This window comes from Trichosurus vulpecula, chromosome 4, assembly GCF_011100635.1.
Source record: "Trichosurus vulpecula isolate mTriVul1 chromosome 4, mTriVul1.pri, whole genome shotgun sequence".
Taxonomy (NCBI): domain Eukaryota; kingdom Metazoa; phylum Chordata; class Mammalia; order Diprotodontia; family Phalangeridae; genus Trichosurus; species Trichosurus vulpecula.
The window spans coordinates 260624721-260647876 of record NC_050576.1 but is presented as its reverse complement, the minus strand read 5'-3'; the positions used below and the strand labels follow the sequence as shown (position 1 = coordinate 260647876).

General features: G+C 39.2%; 1 protein-coding gene across 1 annotated transcript in view; it reads right to left on the bottom strand.

Moving 5' to 3' along the window:
* Positions 1 to 23156, bottom strand: part of LOC118847077 (ceruloplasmin-like) — a 52695-nt gene that overhangs the window by 13187 nt on the left and 16352 nt on the right. Inside the window, exons 6-12 of the mRNA XM_036755695.1 lie at positions 20854 to 21022; positions 12832 to 12971; positions 11511 to 11651; positions 10894 to 11105; positions 6111 to 6261; positions 3717 to 3929; positions 842 to 1049 (exon numbers count right to left, since the gene is read on the bottom strand). Coding sequence (XP_036611590.1) covers positions 842 to 1049; positions 3717 to 3929; positions 6111 to 6261; positions 10894 to 11105; positions 11511 to 11651; positions 12832 to 12971; positions 20854 to 21022 — 1234 coding nt within the window. The remainder of the gene's footprint in view (positions 1 to 841; positions 1050 to 3716; positions 3930 to 6110; positions 6262 to 10893; positions 11106 to 11510; positions 11652 to 12831; positions 12972 to 20853; positions 21023 to 23156) is intronic.

The window sequence follows — 23156 nt, the reverse complement described above, 5'->3', positions numbered from 1 at the left end:
TCTATACTATGCTTGTCTTTGTATCCTTAGCCTTAGGACCACACCCAGCACATAATAGGTACTTAGTAAGGTGGTTGTAGCACTGAAACTGAAGCAAATTTTTAAGAAGAAATTGAATGAGAGGCATCACATGATGTGAGGAAGAAAGTTAATGATGTCAGATAAGAATCAAACCTTGCGGCAGAAGTGAAGGTCCTTATACCAAGAAGGATGATAGTTTATATACTCATTGAACACTGTGAAAGAGTGAAGAGAAAGGTGGATAGAGATAGTCAGACAGAGACACATGGAGAGAGAAAAAGAGACAGAAAGAGAAAAAGAAAGGAGGGTTAGAGAGATGGAGAGAGAGAGAAAAACAGAGAGAGGGAGAGAGAGACAGAAAGAGAGAGAGAGGGAGAGAGACAGTGAGAGAGAGACAGAGACAGAGACAGGGACACAGAGAGATAGAGATAGAGAGAGAGAGAGTGAAGAAGAAGAAGAAGAAGAAGAAGAAGAAGAAGAAGAAGAAGAAGAAGAAGAAGAAGAAGAAGAGAAAGAGACCTAGAAAACAGAAAGACAGAGAAGAGATGAGAGATATTTCCATAATCAAAGCTCATGGAGATTTTAAGTCAGAGGGCAATTCAAACTGAATCAAATTGAATGTAGCTTCCTATAGAATGTAAGCTAGTTTTAGTTTCATCTTTGTACTCCCCCAGTGCCTAGCACAGTGTTTGATGAATGCTTGTTGGATTGAATAGGAACACATATATACAGATAACTGAAAGGAAGAAGTATAGAGTGGGTGCATTTGCTTACAATTAGAGGTTGGCTTCGCCACCCCCCTCCCCCACGTCTTTCTTACTTTTTTCCTTGTAAACGACTCAGCTCCCTTCCCCACTTCCTACTGGGAGAATAATCCCATTCCACTTCCACGGCCGCAATGTAGTAAACCTTGTTCTTGTTATAGTGTGCGTTGTCATTAAAAGGCTTGTCGCATTGTTTCACTCTGTATTTGTGTTTCAGACCTGTTCTATAGTGGTCTGTTGTGACACAACTAACTTCAAATTCCCCTAGGAAAGTAAAGAAGAAAGACGTCATTTTGAAGGTTTTACAATTGGTGAATTTATCAGACTCCTCTTCCTATATGAATCTATTCAAAAGGCATTAACAGCATGTAAGTGCCAATCAAACGTAGGCTCCTTGAGGGCAGAGCTGCTTGGTTTTTGCCTTCATATCTCTAGCAGGTAGTCCTGTGCCTTATTCACAGTAGGCATTTACTGGGTACGCTTTGAATTGAATATATGAGAACAAAAAATGTAACGGGACAAGTCCTTTACATTAAACAAACAAACCAAGTCCTTACTAAGGCTCTATGCTACACAACAATAAATTCCACCCACCCACCCCACCCCTTAGGCTAAGGGGTTTCTAGATATCACAAGTTTATATACTTTATGCATTGACACCACTTTTTAGTCTGTGCTTTGAGACCTTGTGTTCTCTTAATTCAACAAAAAAGTTTTTATTTTAATAGAAAGTGAAAGGATTTGGAGCAAAAGAGAATAGAGAAAAGGAGCAGAGCTAGGCTTTTGTGGTTCATGAAAGAGTGAAGGAAGTCTAGCCAGGAGCAGGAACTTTTACAGCCAGAGGTTGATGGAGACAACAAGAAAAGTAAATTTTAATTTAGAGGGTGTAGTCAGTACAGTAAAAAGGAAGCAAGAGAGGGAAGGCATGTATATCAGAGATGCACCTTTATTTTTAGGAGGTTCCACTGGTGCAAAAAAAAAGAGGAACAAGATCATAGATTTTGAGTTGGAAGAGACTTTACCTGTCCGCTTGTCATCCAGTTCCCTCATTTCACAGCAGAAGACAGTGAGGCCCTAAAAACTTCAGTGACTTGCTCAAAGTCACACAGGTACCACGGGGGCACCACGTACACTGACTAATTCCGTGATTTTTTCCACTGTACTACACTGCCTTCCTAGATAAGATTTCTTCCTTTTTCAGACTCCCACAATTTTACATATTTTTGGGCTATATCCACATGATACCACATGACTGTCATAAGGGAAAAAAAATAAAACAATCAGTAGAACTATTTGGCACCATGTGTGAACCCAGCCTTATTTCTATTTGCCATTTAACCGAATATAGCTATTATCGTTATCTTTTCTTATGTCAGCTTTATTTCTAAATATATTCCTCTTGTCTCCTCTACCCCCACTCACTAGAGAACCATCCCCTTGTAAGAAATAATAAAAAAGAGAGAAGGAAACAGTTTGGCAAAGTTAACACATAAACCAAGTGTAACAATATATGCACTGTTCTGTATCCACAATCACCCATGTCTGAAAAGAAGAGAAAGAGGTGTATTTTCTCTTCTTTCCTTTGGGGCCACACGTGAAAATTATTACACATCATCTGCTATTTTTTTTTCTTTTACAGAATTTAGATAAATGGCTAATTTGTGTAGATCTACCCACAATGCCCTGCTATTGCCCGTTTGCTAGTTGAAATTAACGTGGACCTCGGATCACAGTTCTATTCCTAAGAGGCCAGGCAATAAGTGGTGCTGTGTGTCTACAAGTGGGAAAGTGTTTTATAAACGTGTAATGATGAGGCTAATGATACCAGGAGGAAGGAGAATTGCAACTCTGGTTACTTTGGTGGTGTATTAGAAAGGCAAGATTTGACAAGTGGGTACAAACAACAACTTTGAGGTTTGGGGCATGCAGGGGATCTTTACTGACCCCAATTTATTGTTGGACTGTGTCTTGCCAAGGTGTGAGGGGAAGATTAAGGAACATATGTGGGGAATAAGGTTTGGAAAGCAAAGGACAACATAGCTAGGGAATGAGGTAAAATCAGAAGGTACAGAGAAGAAAGTAAAGAAATGATCATTTTCAAAATTTTTGGACTCATGGGAGGACATGGATGAAAACAGTGAGATGGGTAGGATACGGATCAGTAGTGACTGACATTGTTAAAGGCAGTGCCTACATTAGATAAGATTCTAGATCTAGGTCTGGAAAAGATCTCAGAGGAAATCAAGTCAAACTTGTTTGAAGAAACTGAGGCACAGGCATAAAGTATTTTGCCCGCCGTCATACAGGTAATGAGGTAGGATTTGAACCCACACCCTCAGACTCTAAATTCAGCACTCTTTCGTATGGGCATGGAGACTCCAACGAAGAGGAGGAAGAGAAGAAGGAGGAGAATCATAGGAGCCTCAGAAAATTGTGCAAGCCTATGAGAAATATTACACAAATTAACCCAGAATGTCAGAACAATGGGATAATCTTTCACCAGCTTGGTGTCTTTTTGATGTTGTTCCCTGTAAAGAACATCCCTCCTCTGTTACTACCTGTGTGACTTTGAGCAAGTCACTGAACTTTTCAGGGTCTTGCTTTCCTCCTCAGCAAAATGAGGGAGTTGGATGATAGGATGGTTTCTCTCAATTCGAAATATATGACCTGGCTCTTATCATTATTATTAATTATTATTATTATTTTTGGCACCACTGGAGCCTCCTGAAAATAATTGTGCATCTCGGATATCCACGACTCCCCTCCAGCCAGCTACCTGTTTGCTCTGCTGTACAGCTCTACACCATCCAAATTAAAATTCGTTTCTTTTGTCTCCGTAAACTTCCAGCTCTAAGAATTCTTGGTCCTGTACAAAGAGTACCTCCTACTGACTACTCGAGAAACATCACAGAGTAAGAACCGAACATTCACCTGGAGAATCTGCTGTCATAAAGAGAGTCCCGGAAGTTTGTGGAATCACATTTATGGTGTCTCTCCTCCCTCCTAAAGAGACAAAAGTGTTTCCTGAAAAATATATCCCATGCATATCTTCTTCTGTTCCCACACTGAGGACATGCCATGAAATCTTGTCACCTAGGCACATATTGAGTCCTGGCAGATTTCCGAACATATATCCATTTAGGGCTGGAAGAGTTGTGGGAAAGGAAAGGGTGTTACTTATTATTTTCACAAATAACTTCAAAATATCAAAGGACCAGGATTTCCTTGGGATGGGTCCTCTCTCCATCAACACATATCACATCCCTCTATAACTCAGTAGCAATCTTATGACAGTCACCATGGCTGAAAATTTTTTTCCATCTTCTTGGGGTTCTTGTATGTGTCGCAAGTGAGCAAACTTGATTCTACTTCATAGATTTAGAATCTAAAGAGAATTTACAGATTTTCTCCTCCAATCTGCTCATTTTCCTATGAGGAAGGTATTAAATGGGGTTTCAATCCAGGTTTTTTGACTCCAGAGCTAGCACTTTTTTTCTTGTAGTGTCAGGTCTTGGGGGGACATACACTTTATGACTGGGTCTGTATTGTTAGCCCATTATCCTTTGAAACCCCTCAGGTGAAGGGGCCAGAGTAATCTTGACAAGAGATTATCACTCCTAAGTATTTTCACTTGCAAATCTTAAATAATGAAAAACCACACTTCTTATTATCACTCCTTTCCTGTGAGGGTCTATTAACAGCATTATAATGGCACGATGCTTTTATACAACCTATTAGGCCCTGATCAATTAAGTTTCTGCCTCCCTTTGGGGCAGGCAAAGTTATAGCAAGTTCCTTAGAAGTCTAATTGCTCATCTTTAATAAAGCAAACAAAGTAGTATTTGTCGGGTAATCAGAGTGGGGAAACAGAATTATCTGCCCTGAAACTTTGCCCCACAAGTCATTAGAAAAATTAAAAACCGGCCAAGGCTTCTGACTTTTTCCTCTATTTTAACCACCAATCTCTACTTCTTCTCTCTGGCTTCTCTAGTTTTAAAATGTCCTATGATTTGAAAATAATAGCCTAGTTAGTAGTAAATAACCCAGAATTCAGGTCTCTAACTGACGTGAACTTCACTATTTCAGTGTATCGGAAACTTTCTAAAATCTCAGAACTATAGGTGGTTAAAAGGAATCTCAGGACATGCAGGCGAATGTGTAACCCGGAGGTGTCACCTGTTCCCTTAATGAATGCCCTTGATAAATGATTCCCACACTTTTCTCATCCTTATGCTCAGAAACTCTGTTCAATTTTATTTTTTCTTTTTGTTCCTTTTATTTACTTGAGCCAATTACTTCTTCAAGAAATCTATTCAGTTGTATTTTCAATCTTCTTTCCTCATCTTAATTGACAGGATAAAAAAAATGTACCACAATGTCCCCAATATGATTCAAGTCAATATTACTATTGGGAAAATAATATTCAAATAAAATGGGATGCATTGGGGAAAAAATCATCATTCTCCTTCTTGAGAAACTTCAGTGACCTTCTGTTACTCCTACAGCAAATCTTAAATATCTGTTTGGCATTTAAAGCCCTACACAATCAGGCTCCAGCTTATCTTTCCAGGTTTATTATATGTTGCCACACAGTATTATATGAGCTGGAGAAGGGGAGTGGACCCTCTTTACCTACTGTATATTCCAGCCCAATTGCCCTTCTTATGCTTCCTTAAATTTGGAACTCTGTCTCTTTGCTCTATCCCTTTGCCTCTGCTGTCTCCCAATGCCTAATATGCATACACTTCTCATCTCTGCCTCTTAGAATTCCCAGTTTTCATCAAGGTTCAGATCATGTGCCATCTCCCAAGGCAAGTGTTTTCCCAACTCACTTTGTTGTGGATACTCTCTCTATTATCCCATAGTTATCATACTTGTTTATACCCCAAGTAGAACATTAGTTCCTTTTGTACAGGAACTGTTTCGTCTTTGTTTGGGTATCCCCCAATGGGGATGGCATGGCACAGGGGACAGCGCTATCTCAAAAGCCATAAAGTACCACCTGGGATACACGCTGACTGCATTACACTAGGCAAGTGACTCGACCTCCCAATGCCTCAGACATCTCTCTAACACCATGCAGAGAAAATGTTGACTTTCTTTGGTGGAGAGAATACCTTCACTTTGAATTTCTCCATACTGTTGAAACTCTAGGTCCATCCTTAACCCCAGTGCCATAGTAGGTGCCCATAAATAGTCACTGAATTTAATTGGATTGTTAAAGTATCTCTAACCCAATCCCTAAAGACCTTGAAATGTAGACTGCAGAGAGAATGACATTCACTACTTCATTCAATTATCTGATGAAATAAAGCTCTCCCTTACAGGCCATTCTGTTAGAGTCTTGGAAGTCTGGATCATTCTTATTCACTTGGTTGGGATTTCCTGTAAATTTTCTAATATTTTCATCCAAGTAGAGGCTTTCATTCTCATCAAATATTGTAGGTAGCAGGTAGAATTCCTTGTCTACTCCTTTCTGTGGATGAAATTAAAAAAGTAAACATGAGACAAGAAGGATCTTTCCCATGTACCCACTGGGTCTTCACATGGACAAATCAAAGGGTGGGGTAATCTTGAAAAAGGGATTTTGAGATTTATGATAAATTTGACTGCCTAAATTCTCAATTATAGACATTGAATTAAAAAATGAACAGAGAAGATTTTACAGTTAAAATTTAAAAGAGCATTTATTATAAAATTGAGGTGGGAAGGGTAGCTCCTTGAAGGAAGTAATCTTTGATTTCTAAAGGCAAAGATTCTACTGGCTCTGTGGAGGCCATTTTTCAGGATTTAATCACCATGAATGAACCTCATGGAAGCTCTACTTCTACTGAAATCCATTGACTTCATTGGGAATATATTTCTTCTTGTTATGGCCATTGATGGAAATGGAGCTCAACTGATCCACATAGGGCCTGAACACCTTCCGACAATGCAAATAGCAACTCTTCTATGACTTAATAGATAAATTTTAGGGAGTTGCTTGAAGGATGTGGAGGTTAATAATATCTAAAGAAGTTAATCTTCAAATTGCTATTTCCATCACATGAGAAAAAAATCCCATAAATTTTCATTAATCCAAAATGCAAGAGGTCTAGAAAACAACGCCCCCACAGATTTCTCAGAGTGATGGCACCCTATCTGGTCAGATTGCTTTCCACAGCACCTCTCATAGAACCATGCACAAATGGGCCAAAAATATAAGTAACTGATGATGATAGTTGCAGTTCTTATGAGAAACATGCTTTTGATTAAGAGGTAATGTGACATAACGGGGAGAGTTCTAGTTTTAGAGTCAGGAAGACCTGCATTAAAATCCTGTTTCTTATACTTACTAACTGTGTGACCTTGGGCAAGTCACTTAGCCTTTGCTTGTCTCAGTTTCCTCATCTGTAAAATGGAATAATAACACCTGCCTCTGTAACCAGAATGGCCTTTGTTTTCTTTGAATGACTCAGCTTACCTCATTGAGCCTCTGGATGCTGTGGCTTGCTCTTCCGGGGCAGGAAGCCCAGAGACCATGCCAGGAAGCAGACAACTTCCTGTGTGATAGTCATGGGGCTGGCTGAGGGGAGGTGTTAACGTCTACCCTAGGGGGAGGGGCCAACTCAAGAACCAATTGGCCCTGGTCATTCAGGCGGCACCTGATGATGTCAAAAACCCTACAAGAGGGGAGAGGACAGCTTGAAGATCTCTTTTTCCTTTTCCAGTTGGTGTGGGAGCAGCGGCAAGCAAGCGTGACTCTGGGCCAGCCCTTGCTCTCGGGCCGAGCCCAGATGTTGGTAACTACGAATTGTATTGGGTCTGTCTGTTGATATTTGTAATTTGTCTGTATTTTGGTTTTGAGGTTCGGGGTACTGGTTTGTTTTCCCCCAAACTAAATGAATGTTTTGAACCTCAGGGTGCTGGTTTTTTCCCCTGAAGTAAGTCAATGAATCTGTATTTGGTCTGTCTCTTGATGCTTGTCTGTATGCTCCCCTGAACTAACTGAATGCTGGTGTTTTCCCCTGAACTAAATGAATGTTGTCTGTATGCTAAGTGAATGCTGGATTAAAGTAAACTGGTCAACCCCTTCACCATGCTCTCCTTGTTTGAGCAGATAAAAAGAACCTGTGCTTTTCCAGCATCCCGGCAGCATCCTGGGTGCATCTTACGCACCCACAGAAGCTGCTAGCTGGGTTGTTAAAACGTATGGCATAGTCGGTAGGATCTGGCTTTAACAAGAGAGCATGGTGTTTTGGGGTGCTGGGTTGGTTGAATGTTTCCCTGTTTTTGGACTGCTCTTTGTACTCGAGGTGGCTATGATTCTGTGGAGCCTCAGGAGCAAGGAAAACAGGCAGGTACTTTGGAGCCTTAGGAGCAAGGAAGGCCTGAAGGAAAACAGGTGAGTGGAAGTGCTAGGTGAGGTTTCCTAGGGGCCCAGAGCAGGAGATAATCCCTTCCTCCCAGGGATTAAGCTGATAAACCTGGCCCCGGAGCACTGTGCTGAAAGGGCCAGTTTCTTGAGATTATATTGTACATGGAGTTTTGAAACAGGAGCAAAAGGGTCTTGCTCCATTGATAGAATAAAGTTGGGAGCTAAGGTATGGGTAAAACAGAAGCCAGATGAAGTCATACTGGGAGGGAAGGTGGCCTCGTGTGATAAACGGAGGAAAGCTTGTACATCTGGGGAAAGGCTGGGAGGACAATCCTAGTCTCCATCTAGGGTGGGATCCTCTTGGCTTAGTTTCCTCATTGTGTTCTGTTTAAAAAGAAACATTTTCCCACCTGAGTTTGGCTTCTGATATTGGATGATTATATTTGAAGGATAATAGCCCATACTTGCCTACTTTTTTTTTGTTTTTGTTCTTTGGGATGATTTTATTTAAAGGATAATAGCCCATACTTACCTACTCTTTTTGTTCTTTGTTTTGGTTAACTTTGTTGCTAGTTCTGTCTCCTTTAGGCTTAAGTACCCTGCACTTTCCCGTGACTGCCTAAGCATGTAGCTTCTTGGAATTCCTGCCAGCTCGCTGAAACAACTGACCTCTAGAATAGGACTCTTTGGGGCAGGCACAACTCTATGTCCAATTTCAGCATGAAGAAGCTATGGAAAATGAGACCTTCACCCCTTACCCCAAGATTTTGAGCCCCAGTTGTTTGAGGTGGGGGGGGGAATGATTGTAGTGTTCTGAGTACTTATTTTGTGTTATCCTTGCTATATTGTTTTATTGTTATATTATTGATCCTATGTAATGGATACAAAGATCTAGGGGTGGACATCTGAATTATTAATAATTATTTTGGGGATGATTGATTGAAGAGATTATATTGCTGGGATCTAGGGGTGGATCGCATTTGAATCGTAAACCAATGTTTGGGAATGTCACTGAATGATATGTTTTGCTTTATTGTGAATGATGTGTTTTAGTTTCCTGCGTAATTGGATCACAATGTTCTAGGATATATAATTTAATTTAAATTATGATTGGATTGTGCATCCTAGAACATTGTGAGGGGTGGAGTGTAACCAGAATGGCCTTTGTTTTCTTTGAATGACTCAGCTTACCTCATTGAGCCTCTGGATGCTGTGGCTTGCTCTTCCGGGGCAGGAAGCCCAGAGACCATGCCAGGAAGCAGACAACTTCCTGTGTGATAGTCATGGGGCTGGCTGAGGGGAGGTGTTAACGTCTACCCTAGGGGGAGGGGCCAACTCAAGAACCAATTGGCCCTGGTCATTCAGGCGGCACTTGATGATGTCAAAAACCCTACAAGAGGGGGGAGGACAGCTTGAAGGTCTCTTTTTCCTTTTCCGGTTGGTGTGGGAGCAGCGGCAAGCAAGCGTGACTCTGGGCCAGCCCTTGCTCTCGGGCCGAGCCCAGATGTTGGTAACTACGAATTGTATTGGGTCTGTCTGTTGATATTTGTAATTTGTCTGTATTTTGGTTTTGAGGTTCGGGGTGCTGGTTTGTTTTCCCCCAAACTAAATGAATGTTTTGAACCTCAGGGTGCTGGTTTTTTCCCCTGAAGTAAGTCAATGAATCTGTATTTGGTCTGTCTCTTGATGCTTGTCTGTATGCTCCCCTGAACTAACTGAATGCTGGTGTTTTCCCCTGAACTAAATGAATGTTGTCTGTATGCTAAGTGAATGCTGGATTAAAGTAAACTGGTCAACCCCTTCACCATGCTCTCCTTGTTTGAGCAGATAAAAAGAACCTGTGCTTTTCCAGCATCCCGGCAGCATCCTGGGTGCATCTTACGCACCCACAGAAGCTGCTAGCTGGGTTGTTAAAACAGCCTCCCAGGGTTATTGTGAGGATCAGATGAGATAATATTTGTAAAGTGCTTGGCACAATGCGGCACAGAGTAGGCATTATATAAATGCTAGCTATTATTTTTTAAAAGTGCTCAGACCATCTGTGCTCACTTCTCTCTTGGCTCTACTCCAGAATCTCCAGATAGATGGAGACAGACAAACAGGTAGACAGAAAGATAGAGAGAGGGGGAAAGGAAGGAAGGAAGGAAGGAAGGAAGGAAGGAAGGAAGAAAGAAAGAAGAAAGGAAAAAAGGAAAGAAGGAAGGAAGAAAGGAAGAAAGAAAGAAGGAAAGAAAGAAAGAAATCAGGAAGGAAGGAAAGAAAGAAGAAAGGAAAGAACAAAGAAAGAAACAAAGAAAGAAAGAAGGAAGGAAGGAAGAAAGAAATGAAGGGAGGAAGAAAGAAAGAATGAAAGAAAGAAAGAAAAAGAAAGGAAGGAAGGAAGGAAAGAAGGAAGGAAGGAAGGAAAAAGGGAAAAAGGAAGGAAGGAAGGAAAGAAGGAAGGAAAAGACCAGGGTCACACTGACATTTTGTATGAAAACCCAATTCTTCCTGATTCTCAGTTCATCTCTCCATCCATTATGCCACACTTCTCTATTTCTCGAATACTAATCTTTTAAAATATTTTACCTCTTAATACTTTAAACTTTAAATCAAATAATGAAATATTGTATGTACTATGTAAAATGAAAATATAAACATGTCCAAGTTGCAGATAGACCTAGAGCTCTGTGGACAGCTCCTTTGGTCAGACTCTAAATCAGATAGGATGAACGCACAGACCTTTCCATTTTTCTGTGCTTGTTGCCTTACCAGTCTACCATCTGCACGAAGACTTCCTTTCCTACACACTAGAAGAGGCCCAATCATCCCACTGGTGACTTCTCTAACAAGGTCCCCAGCAGAGAAGTATAGGCAAGTCAAGCAAACTGGATCAGCAGAGGTGGGACCCACAGTTTCTGGAACAGTCCATTCGTAGGTAAAATTTTCCCCAGGCTGTATACTTGAAGAAGGTGGAGGTGTCCCTGGGAAGAAACAAATAACTTAGGAGGCTAGGAGCTATGTCACTAGGAGCAGCCAGGGGTTCTTGAAGAATCGAATCTAACATTTTAGGTAAAGTTTCCTTTTCTTGTTCTAATTGTTTTGGAATAGTGCACAGAAGGACCCTAGGGTCATTGTGGGAGAAATGGAAGGGAAGGCCTTGGATGTCATCCTGTTCAAATCGATCACTTTACAGAGGAGAGAAATGAGATCCAGAAAGGGTGATTTCCCCAAGGTCATAGAAAGATCAGGTGGTGGAGCCAGGAATCAACCTGAAGTCGACTCTCTCTCTCGCTGAAGCGCTCTTTCCACTTTACTACCCTGCCTGATCTACTGAGCTGCTCGATTCAATTTGACAGACCTTTGTCAAGTGGCTGCTATGTGCTCACCTCCACTGAGAGTCATGTATTTCGATCCTTCGTTGCTCTTGGTGAGCCTTAAACAGTGAGGCAGAATGCTGAGGGAATGGTTGGCTTTGTTGAGAAAAGTGACTAGGACAGTGTCTCCCACTTCTGTTTTAATGACAGGGCCTAGAGACAAGCAGAAAACGAGTTCTTAATGTATAATTCTTTTAAAATGTGAACAGACGGGTTATGTTGCCTGATGATGACTGATTTTGTGGACTATCAACAAGCATTTATTAAGAACTTACAATGTGCTGTTGTTCAGCTATGTCACTCACGTCTCACTCTTCATGGCCCCATTTGGGATTTTCTTGGCAAAGATACTGGAGTGGTTTGCCATTTCCTTCTCCAGCTTATTTGACAAATGAGGAAACTGAGGCAAACAGGGTTAAGTGACTTGCCCAGGGTCCCACAGCTAGTAAGTATCTGAGGCTGGATTTGAACTCATGGAGATGAGTTTTCCTGACTCCAGGCCTGAGGCTCTATCCATTGTACCATTTAGCTGCCTTGGGGACACAAGTACAAAGAATGAAACAATTCCTACTCATACAAGGCTGACATTCCAAAGGGGCAGACAGACATAATGACAATCTGATCCTGAAATGTGCTCAGGTATGAATGAATGAATGAGCATGTACTAAGTACTAAGAGATAAGAAATACAAAGAAACAATCCCTGCCTCCAAGGAGCTTACATTTTAATAAGGAAAGACAAGGGTAGTCGTGGTCAAGGAAGAGAGTTTTGGGCCATGGAGTCACAGAAATGGTGAGTTGATGAAGAGGGTGCTTCCTTTCCAGAAGTCATAGTATTGTTGATTTGATCAGTAAGCTCAGAGCAAGAGATGGAAAATAGGTGATTTGAGGGCATGAGAGAATCCCAGGATCCCAGGAGATTCCGTGGGTTTCATCAGAGGACGTTATAACTTGGAAACCAGCATTGCTACCAGTCAAGGACTGACTTATTGTTTTGTTGACTGTAGGCTTAAGAAAGCCATGAAGAATGTGTTACTGTTGTAGATTAAACTGAAAGTGTGTCATGCACACTTTAATTTTTTCAATTTTGAGAAGCAATATGGCCTAGTGGATGGACAGCTGGCCTCAAAGTCAGGAATATGTGAGCTCAAGGCTTGCCTCTGACAGATTCTGGTTGTGTGACCCGGGGCAAGTCCTGTGACCTCTCAGAGTTGTTACTGAAAAGTTACCATTCTTTTTTTAACAGAGGGAGTCTCCTCAATAGAAATTCCTTATATCAATAAAATTACAAGTTTGTACCATCCCCCCAAACCCTCAAAGTCCCCCAATTTTACCCAAAAGTCCAAGATGTCTTTCTTCAGGGAGTCTTGTTTTCTTTGTTAAGAAGGAATCATCTGTGTATTCCTTGTATTGCAACTTGATGTAAGTTCCTCCAATTCTGTCGGGACCTCGAATGAAATAAGGTGCTGATTCACTGTGTAAAGACAGTGGAAAACGACAATTTCAAACTGCAGAATCAGAAGAAGATCCAAGAAATGATACAGATCTATCCTAATTCCTTTCTATAAAATTAGCCTTTGTTTGCAAACTATCACAAATTTTAAAAGATGCCAAGCCTGTTTTCCCCAGACAATAGTCAACTTTTATTTTTGTTTTACTGCATGCAGAGTTGTTACTGGTATGAGTTTAAAAGGTTTTCAGTCTCTTCATCTGTAAAATGAGGGAGTTGTATTAGGTTATCTCAAAGGTCTCTAAATGCTGTACCATTATCTGATTTTACACTCCAGTGAACTTTCATAATCTGAAAATGAATGAATTAATGAGGAATAAATAAAAATCCATTTATTAAGCATTCATTATGTGCCAGGTACTATGCTAAGTGCTGGGAATATGAATAGAAAAATGGATATGGACCCCCTCCCTTCAGGGAGCTCACATTCTAAGTAAGAGAGAGAAAAGAAAGTTCACTACATGGTAGATAGAAAGGCTTGGATGTCTTAAATGTGCTGTAGCAGGGTGACTGGCAAGGCCCAAGTGTCCTTAGATTACATTAATAGATCGTATGATGGGGGGGGGGTGTGTGGAGCCAAGATGGCCACATGAAAACAGCATCTTGCTATTATTAGGAAAATAATACACTACGAGGAGGTAGGATTTATTCCAGCAATGCAAGACTGGTTCAATATTAGGAAAACTATCAGCATAATTGATCATATCAATAACAAAAATAGCAGAAACCATATGATTATCTCCATAGATGCAGAAAAAGCTTTTGACAAAATACAACACCTGTTCCTATTAAAAACACTAGAAAGCCTAGGAATAAATGGAGTCTTCCTTAAAATTATAAATAGCATCTACCTAACACTATCAGCAAGCATTATATGTAATGGGGATAAGCTAGATACATTCCCAATAAGATCCAGGGTGAAACAAGGATGTCCATCATCACCCCTATTATTCAATTTGGTATGAGAAATGTTAGCTTTAGTATTAAGAGAAGAAAAAAGAAATTGAAGGAATTAGAATAGGCAAAGAAGAAACTAAATTATCACTTTTTGCAGATGATATGATGATTTACTTAGAGAATCCTAGAGATTCAAGTAAAAAAACTACTTGAAATAATAAACAACTTTGGCAAAGTTTCAGGATATAAAATAAATCCACATAAATCCTTGGCATTCCTATATATTACTCACAAAGCCCAACAGCAAGAGATGGAAAGAGAAATTCCACTTAAAGTTACTGTAGACACTATAAAATATTTGGGAGTCTACCTGCCAAGACAAACCCAGGGCCTATATGAACATAATTATGAAACATTTCTCACACAAATAAGGTCAAATCTAATTAAATGGAATACCATCAGTTGCTCATGGTTAGGCTGAGTTAACATGATAAAAATGACAATTTTACCTAAATTAATTTACTTATTCGGTGTCATACCAATCAAACTACCAAAAAATTATTTTACAGAGCTGGATAAAATAATAACAAGATTCATCTGGAAGAACAAAAAGTCCAGAATATCAAGGGAATTAATGAAAAGAAATGCTAGGGAAGGTGGCCTAGCCATACCAGATATCAAAAGGTACTATAAAGCAGCAGTCCTCAAAACTACATGGTACTGGCTAAGAAACAGAGTGGTAGACCAGTGGAATAGGTTAGGCACACAAGATGCAGAAGTCACCGACTATAGTAATCTACTCTTTGATAAACCCAAAGAATCCAGCTTCTGGGTTAAGAATTCATTATTTCACAAAAACTGCTGGGAAAATTGGAAAATAGTGTGGCAGAAACTGGGCATAGACCCATATCTTACACCATAAACCAAAATAAAGGCAAAATGGATATGTGATTTAGGAATAAAGGCTGATACTATAAGCAATTTGGGAGAGCAAGGAATAGTTTACCTGTCAGATTTATGGGAAAGGGAAGAATTCATGACCCAACAAGAGATAGAGAGCATTATAAAATGCAAAATGGAGAATTTTGATTATGCTAAACTGAAAAGTTTTTGTATAAACAAAGCCAATGCAACAAAGACTAGAAGGGAAGCAGAAAATTGGGAGAAAATTTTTACAACCAATGTCTCTGATAAAGGCCTCATATCTAAACTATACAGGGAACTGAGCCAAATTTGTAGGAATAAAAGTCATTCCCCAATTGAGAAATAGTCAAACTATATGAACAGGCAGTTTTCAGAGGAAAGATATCTATAGGCATATGAAAAAATGCTCTAAATCACTATTGATTAGAGAAATGCAAATCAAAACAACTCTTAGGTACCACATCTCTCCTGTCAGATTGGTTAACACGACAAAACAGGAAAATGATAAATGCTGAAGAAGATGTGGGAAAATTGGAACATTAATACATTGTTGGTGGAGTTGTGAATAGATCCAGCCATTTTGGAGAGCAATTTGGAACTATGCCCAATGGGCTATAAAAATGTTCATACACTTTGACCCAGCAATACCACTCCTAGGGCTATATCCCAAAGAGATCACACAAGTGGGAAAGGGACCTCTATATACAAAAATATTTATAGATGCTCTTTTTGTGGTGGCAAAGAATTGGAAATCAAGGGGATGCCCATCAATTGGGGAATGGCTGAACAAGTTGTGGTATATGAATGTAATGGAATACTATTGTGCTGTAAGAAATGGGGAAGATACAGGCTTCATAATAACCTGGACCTACATGATCTGATGCTGAGTGAGAGGAGCAGAACCAGGAGAACATTATACACAATCACAGACATATTGATTCTTTGATGACTATCTTTAAGAGACGTGGCTCTCCTTAACAATACAAGGCTCAAAGACAGCTCCAATGGACTCATGATGGAAAAAGCTAGCTACGTCCAGAGAAAGAACTGTGGAGTCTAAATGCAGATTGAGGCAAAGTATTTGCTCTCTTTTTTTGGCTTTGTTTCTTCTCTCTCATGATTGTTTCCATTGGTCATAATTCTTCTTTGCAATTTGACTATTGTGTAAATAAGTTTAATATGAAGGTTTATGTAGAATCTATATCAGACTGCATGCCGTCTTGGGGGGGGCGAGGGGAGGAGAGGGAAGGGAAGATAATTTGAAACTTAAGAATATGTAAAACTAAGTGTTGTAAACTAAAAATAAAAAATCCAATTAAAAAATAGATCATATGATGAAGTCTGGGATTTGGAGATCACAGAGACAAGAGGGTTGGTAAGGTTTGGTCGTCCTCTTTCTCATCAGAAGGAATCAAGTTGGTGACTCCCATCCCATCCAAGATCTGCAGGTAATCCAATTACCCAGCTAGGTTCCAGGCTGTCCAAGGCTAGGGTTGTGGTGAGGGGATGTCAGGAGAAGACTGCCCCCACTGGTGGAAGGTCATCCAAAATCATCAAAACCCAGAGCTGTATGAGAGAAGATTTTTATCAACTAGAATACTTCTGAGCTGACAACATGATAGGATCTTAGGATCCTGGGAAGGGCAACTAGGAGGAACATCAGACAGTATCCAAAATTATTATACAGATGAGGAAACTGATCCTCAGAGAGGTGGAGTGATTTAGTCAGGGTCACAAAGGTAGTGTGGAATAAGTGCCAAGGTTACTTTTATCCTATGTAATTTTGGCTTCTGGATATGGAGCCAAGGTGGCAGAGTAGGGAAGCCCTCAGCTGAACTCCCCAAGCAACTTTAAAATAGTGCCTCAAATCTAATTCTAGAATGGCAGAGCCAAAAAATTCAGAGTGAAATAATCTTCCAGACCAAGACAATATAGGGGTCAGAAAGAGAGATCTGTGACAAAGAGGAGGAGATTGGCCCAGAGCTTATATGGATGAAAGCCCAGGGGTGGGACTAGGTGGTAGTGACAAAAGCAGCATCAGCTTTGGGAGCTCTCAAGCCAGAGATGATAAGGGGACCTGGCAACTGGTCAGAAAGAGATTACAGGGTACCCCTGTGCTAGCACTGGAAATGGGACCAGATGCTGCTTGGCAGCTCTATTGCCTATACCCACTTATGGGTTACAGTTCAAGGGCAGAGAGGGTTACTTTTGGCTGAGGGAAACCCTGAGGGGCAATAACACTTTTAGCCCCAAGGGATCAGAGACCCTTGTTTCCTGTCCCAAATGAGGAGGGAGCCTGAGGAGCAGTACTGACTGCAATCCCAAGAGAATGGGGCCCTTTCTGAGTAAGGACCAGAGTACAGACCAAGAGAGCAGTGACCGCACCTCTCTCCAAATCACGACACCTTGAAAGCACCAAAAATTCCAACACATTCCCCAAACTGAAAACAACAGTGTAGAAAAAGTCTGAAACTTGGGACAGATTGCTCTTGCCATCCTTCCCCACACCAGGAACAGAGATCAACATTAACATAAAGTTCAAAATCAAGAAGTAGGGTGGAAAAATGAGCAAACAACAACAGAAAAGAATTTGATCATAAAAAGCTACTGTGGTGACAGGCGCAAACTCAGAAGAAAAAAAATGAGCTCAAAAAACATCTACAAGCAAAGCCTCTAAGAAAAATGTGAATTGGACGCAAGCCCAACAAGAATTCCTAAAAAAAAATGATTTTCAAAATCAAATTGAGTGGTAGAGAAAAAATCAGGTAAAAATGAAAGCAAAGGAAGATAATTATGAAAAGGCAATTAACAATTTGGTAAAAGAAGCACAAAAATACTGAATAATGTAACACCTATCCTGTGCAATTTTAAATTCTGAAGAATTAAGAATAAACACAGATGCTTATCTTAACCAATAAGAATTATAAGAAAAAGCCACCAAAATGTATAATTCCAGTAATATGCATTTTATAATAATATTACAGGAGGGGAGGGGAAAGACAGCCTAACCTCTCATTTGTATTATCATACTTACCCATATTGCACAATTATATGTAATTATATCTTCTCCTCTATTAAATTGAGCCCTCTTGCTGAGTCTTACACCTTGAGGTCACATCTAAAAGCAGAATCTGTGGCATATTTATCTTTGTATCTCCTACTTCCCTTGCATATGGCTTTATATGAAGTGGGGACTTAATAAATGATAGATGAATTAAATCAATTGTTTATATTTTAATATGCCTAGATATTGAGTTTTGGGCCTATGAACAAGAAATAATTGATAGATTTAGATGAGATATTGAAATTTCATTGATATTATTGAAATAATTTATAGATTTAATGCTCTTTACTAAAGATAGGCTTAATACTCTTTACTAAATACTCATGCATTTTTAGTGGAAAGTAGGGAGGATTTGATTCCATCCTTCCAGCTCAGTTGATATAGTCACAGGTTATGGCTGCATATGATGAGGTAATGAAGCATTAATTTTTATGAGGTACAAAAACCTCTCTGATTGAGCCAAGGAAAGGAACAATATGATTAACTGAGCAAACAAATTAATCATGTTCATGTGGGCTTTATGCAGATAAGCATTGAAGAGTTTGAGGGAATTCCAAGTTAGGAATCAGTAGTAGTGAAGTATGACTCCTACAAGGAGGTGAAGAGAAAAGGGAATATCTTTCTCCCCACCCCCTCTCTTTCTCTTCCACCCCATTGCTCCCGCCCCCACCATTGACATGTTGAGTATAGTAAGGACTGGCCTAAAAAAGACAACCCATGAAGCAGTTTGAGAATTGGTTCAATTTGAGAAAGTTTGAGACACCATAGGAGGGAACTGAGAAACATATTCCAGACAGATATGTAGGTAGAGAATGGCAGTCACTCAAAAGAAGAAGCAATAAGGAGGAGCAGACTATGGGAACTTAACTGAACCATTTGTTTGGTGGAGATACCATACCCAAGAGAAACTGCATGAGGCTTCTATGAAGATAGAAAGGACTTCTAGCCTTTATATTTAAGTAGTTGTGAGTTACCTATTCCACAAATTTATATTGCCTCACTACAATTATTCTCTGTTCCCACTCTTCCCACATAAAATGTATTTTGGGGAGAGTACACTCCAGGTTTATGGTGGGAATATTTTATAGCTATAGTCTTTGCCTAGGCAGCTAGGTGGTGCACAGGGACAGAATGCCAAGCCTAGAGTTAGGAAGACTCCTCTTTGTGAGTTCAAATCTGGCCTCAGAGAGTTGCTAACTGTGTGACACTGGGCAAGTCATATAATTCTGTTTGCCTCAATTCCTCATCTGCAAAATGAGCTGGAGAAGGCAATGGCAAACCACTCCAGTATCTTTGCCAAGAAAACCCCAAAGGGGTCACAAAGAGTTGGAAATGAATGAAATGACTGAACGATAGCAGCAACAATAACCATATCTTTGCTATGTTGCCTTTGTAAGTGCTTTTGATAAGAACTAATTTTGATTATTGGCTGATTGTTAGTAGGAAATACACTGGTAGGGGCTCATCTATGAGGATTACCCCCAGAACCTGTAAATGCAGTAGCCTCCCTCTGGGGACTCAACCCTATGGGTGTAAGTGCAAGTTGGGGAGATAGTCCAGGGGGCATGAAACATTAGAATGTTGACTTTTCCTAAGAATGCAATTGAGGCCATGGACAGAGTGTAAGTTACCAACATCTTGACATTAATACAAGTGCTTATAAAGCCAACTTCAACTCTCAGAAATTTAAAGCCACTAAATATCATTTTACTCTAGGTTGAGTGCAGAAACTAATTCAGCTTCACATACTTATTGCCTATGAGATCAAAGGCAAGCCATTTCACCTTCTTTGGACTCAGTTTCCTTATCTGTAAAATGGGGGTTATAATAGCATTTGCTTCCCAGAGTTGTTATGAGGATGAAATGAGATATTTATAAAATACTTCACAAATCATAAAGTGTTGTATAAACTCTAGATGATGATAAATGAGATATTTATAAAATACTTCACAAATCATAAAGTGTTGTATAAACTCTAGATGATGATGATGATGATATCATAGAATCTCAAAGTTGGAAGGGAGTTCGGAGGCCATTTACACCAACGCCTACATGTTCAGGAATACTTTCTACAAAATCCCCACAATTGATCATCCAGAGGTTTTGCTTCAAGATCTTTAGAGAGGAGACCCACCTCGCTACTATGGCAGCATGTTTCACTCTTGAATTGCTTTAAATTGATAGGAAGCTTTCCCTTACATTGAACCAAAATTTGCTTCTCTTCCATTTCTACCTATGCCTCTTAATTCTGACCTTTCTGGTCAAAAATGGCAAGACAATTTTCTGCTCTGTATGACATCCCTTCAAATACATAAATATAGATTACTATCTTATATACTTTAAGCTTACTGCCTTTTTACCCTAGAACTTAGGGTACTTACCCTTTGCTTTTGGGGTCTTGTCACCCGGGAACATCTCTCTGCCATGTTGGCCTTATTGGTGAGTTCCTTATGGGGCCTCCATTTTGGAGATGGATCCAGGCCAGCCACATTAATTTCCCCCTGAGATGGGCTTCTATTTCTCTGTCCTTTGCTACCCTGTTCCTCTGTGGTACCTTTTCTCTTCCCCATTGCTTTTCGCCTCCCTTGGGCCCCTGACCATTCTGATCATCCACATTTGTCCATAGTATGATTTATTCTTGACCTTTCTCAAATATGGCACCCCAATTCAGCAGGATACTACAGAGATGGCCTGACAAGGGCAGAGTACAACAGAAAAATCATCTCTCTAACTTGGACATGACCGTTCTTTGGGCAATCTAGGTTATGATTAGTTTCTTTTTGACTGCTATGTTACACTCACACTGACTCTTCTGAAAGCCCCAGCTTTGACTCATATAAAACCACTGTTTATGCCTTGCCATCTTATACTTAGAAAATAGATATATTTTAGGATTAATAAATTCCATCACTTCATTCATGTTTGCAGTTTTACCACAAGTATCCTGAATGGAGTCCTTACCTCCCAGGAGCTGTTAAGCTTTTCCTTGTAAAATTGTCAATGCCAGATGGAGCATAATTCCAAAGTATTTCCTCAGCAGCAATGTAGTAATGCCTAACTCTTGTCCCTTTAACATTATCAGATGAGCGCTTTTTGCAATCATTTATCTTGAAAAAGGCCTGCATGCCAGCTGAAAAACAGAAAGTTCTGATGGTTCATTTCCTTAAGAAAACAAAAACATTTTTTAAAATTCTCATTTTTGCTCCTCTTTGTTTCTGGTAATTGTGGGGACCAGTTTTTTTTTTGGCCTTACATGGAAATGTATTGAAAACAACTGGTATTAAATTTTTATTCTCCCAACTTTTGCCTCAGTGATTCCACTACTGGGCGTCTATATCCTCCAAGAAGGCCAATGACAGAAATAAAAGTTTCATATATAGGAAAATATTCACAACGGTGCTTTTTGTAGTAGCAAAGAATGAGAAATTAGATTAATTTAGTTAATCGACTTTACCCAAGTTAATTTTCAGTTAAATTATTTTTTAAAAGATTGTAACCAGGAGGGAATTGGAGTGCAGGATGGGGGTCAAAGTTTTAGTCTTGATTCTATCACCTATTATATGCCTTGGAACAGGTCCTTTAACTTTGTTAAGCTTTGGTTTCCTCATCTGCAGAAGATTAAGTCATCTCTGAGGTCCTTTACCTGCCTCTTCTGTTAAGCATCTTGTTTTTTTAAATCAATCCTAATATGGCACATTCTGAAGTTCTGTGATTTTACTCTATATAAAAGAACCACTTAAAGTTCTGGGAAGATATAGGAGTGAGAGATCATAAGGTAACTTATCTACTCAATCTCCCTATCATAATCAGAAATAGAAATCCTCAAAAGGAAGAAAAACTAAAAGAAATCCTCAAATTAAGAATTAAAAAGAAAGCCCTCGAAGAAGTGAGCAAACAAAAGAGTTTCCAAGATGAAAAACAATAAAATGTGTACCCCGAGTTAAGAATTCCCAGCTTTCCCATTTGCACAGAAATGTCTCTGTCATGAGATAGAAATTCCTATTCATGATCATTAATGGTTAGACAACAAAGGTAATGGAAAAATATGGTGGGTTAAAAGAAGCTGGGGCAAACATACCAGGAGAAAAAAAACAGAAATACTACCAAGAGTAGAATTTTTCCAACATGTAGTGAAATGGATCATAAGTAGAACAATGGAATCAAATTAAGAAATTAAACATTAAAACTGTATGAAAGTGGTAGTTGTAAAATTATCTGCTACCAGGTAAAACACAAAACATAGGTGTTAATTAGGATATTTCCTAGGATCAATTTGAGGAGTTTAGTACAAGATGACTACCCTCTATGTGGAGAGACGTGGACTTCCTGGGAAAATTATCAAACTGGTGAGGGAATTCTCTAATCAACTGCTTCTACTAAAAAAATAGACCACTAGGATAGATTATATTATAGAGAATTAGAAACAAAGTCATAAAATAGACTATATTTTGATCACACCCAGATATAAAAAATTAGAGAAAAGATTTCTTATTCAATATTAATTACTAAGAATATTGTACAGCAACTTGGAACAAGATACACATCTCACCCATGCTACAATGAATCTAAAAAGAATCTGTAATCTAAGTATAAAATTCATTAAAATTTTGAAGAAAAGAGATGCTATACCTATTGCAATGTAGAGATGATAAAAATTCATATCTACTCAAAAACATCAATCATAAAGGATAAAAGAGAAATATTTGAGTATATTAAAACAGAAATTCAACCCCACTACACACACACCATAATTTAAAACTATGCATATAGAATAAAAATAAAAAAAACAAATTGGGGAGAAAAATTTACTGTAAATATTTTTGGTAAGTATCTGTTCTAATATGGTATATATATGTATACATATATGTCCACACACACACACACACACATATATATATCATATATAACTGATTCAGATTTTTGAAAGGAAGATTCATTCTTCAGTAGCTAAGTGATCAAAAAATATGAACAGATTGTTCACTAAAGAAGGGGCATGACCAATAACCATCTGTAAAATTCTCAAACTCTCTAATCAGATAATCTTAAAACAACTCTTGAGATAATACCTTTTACCTATCAAATTATTATGTAGGTTAAAATAATAATATTCATTATCTTCCTGACTATAGAAAAATAAGCCACTATGTACATTGACCATGGAGATAGAAGTTGGAGTGATCTTTTTGGAAGACAATACTGCATCATATAATGAGCTACAAAACCATTTTACAATATTCCCTGATGATCCTGCTACCATTATCCTC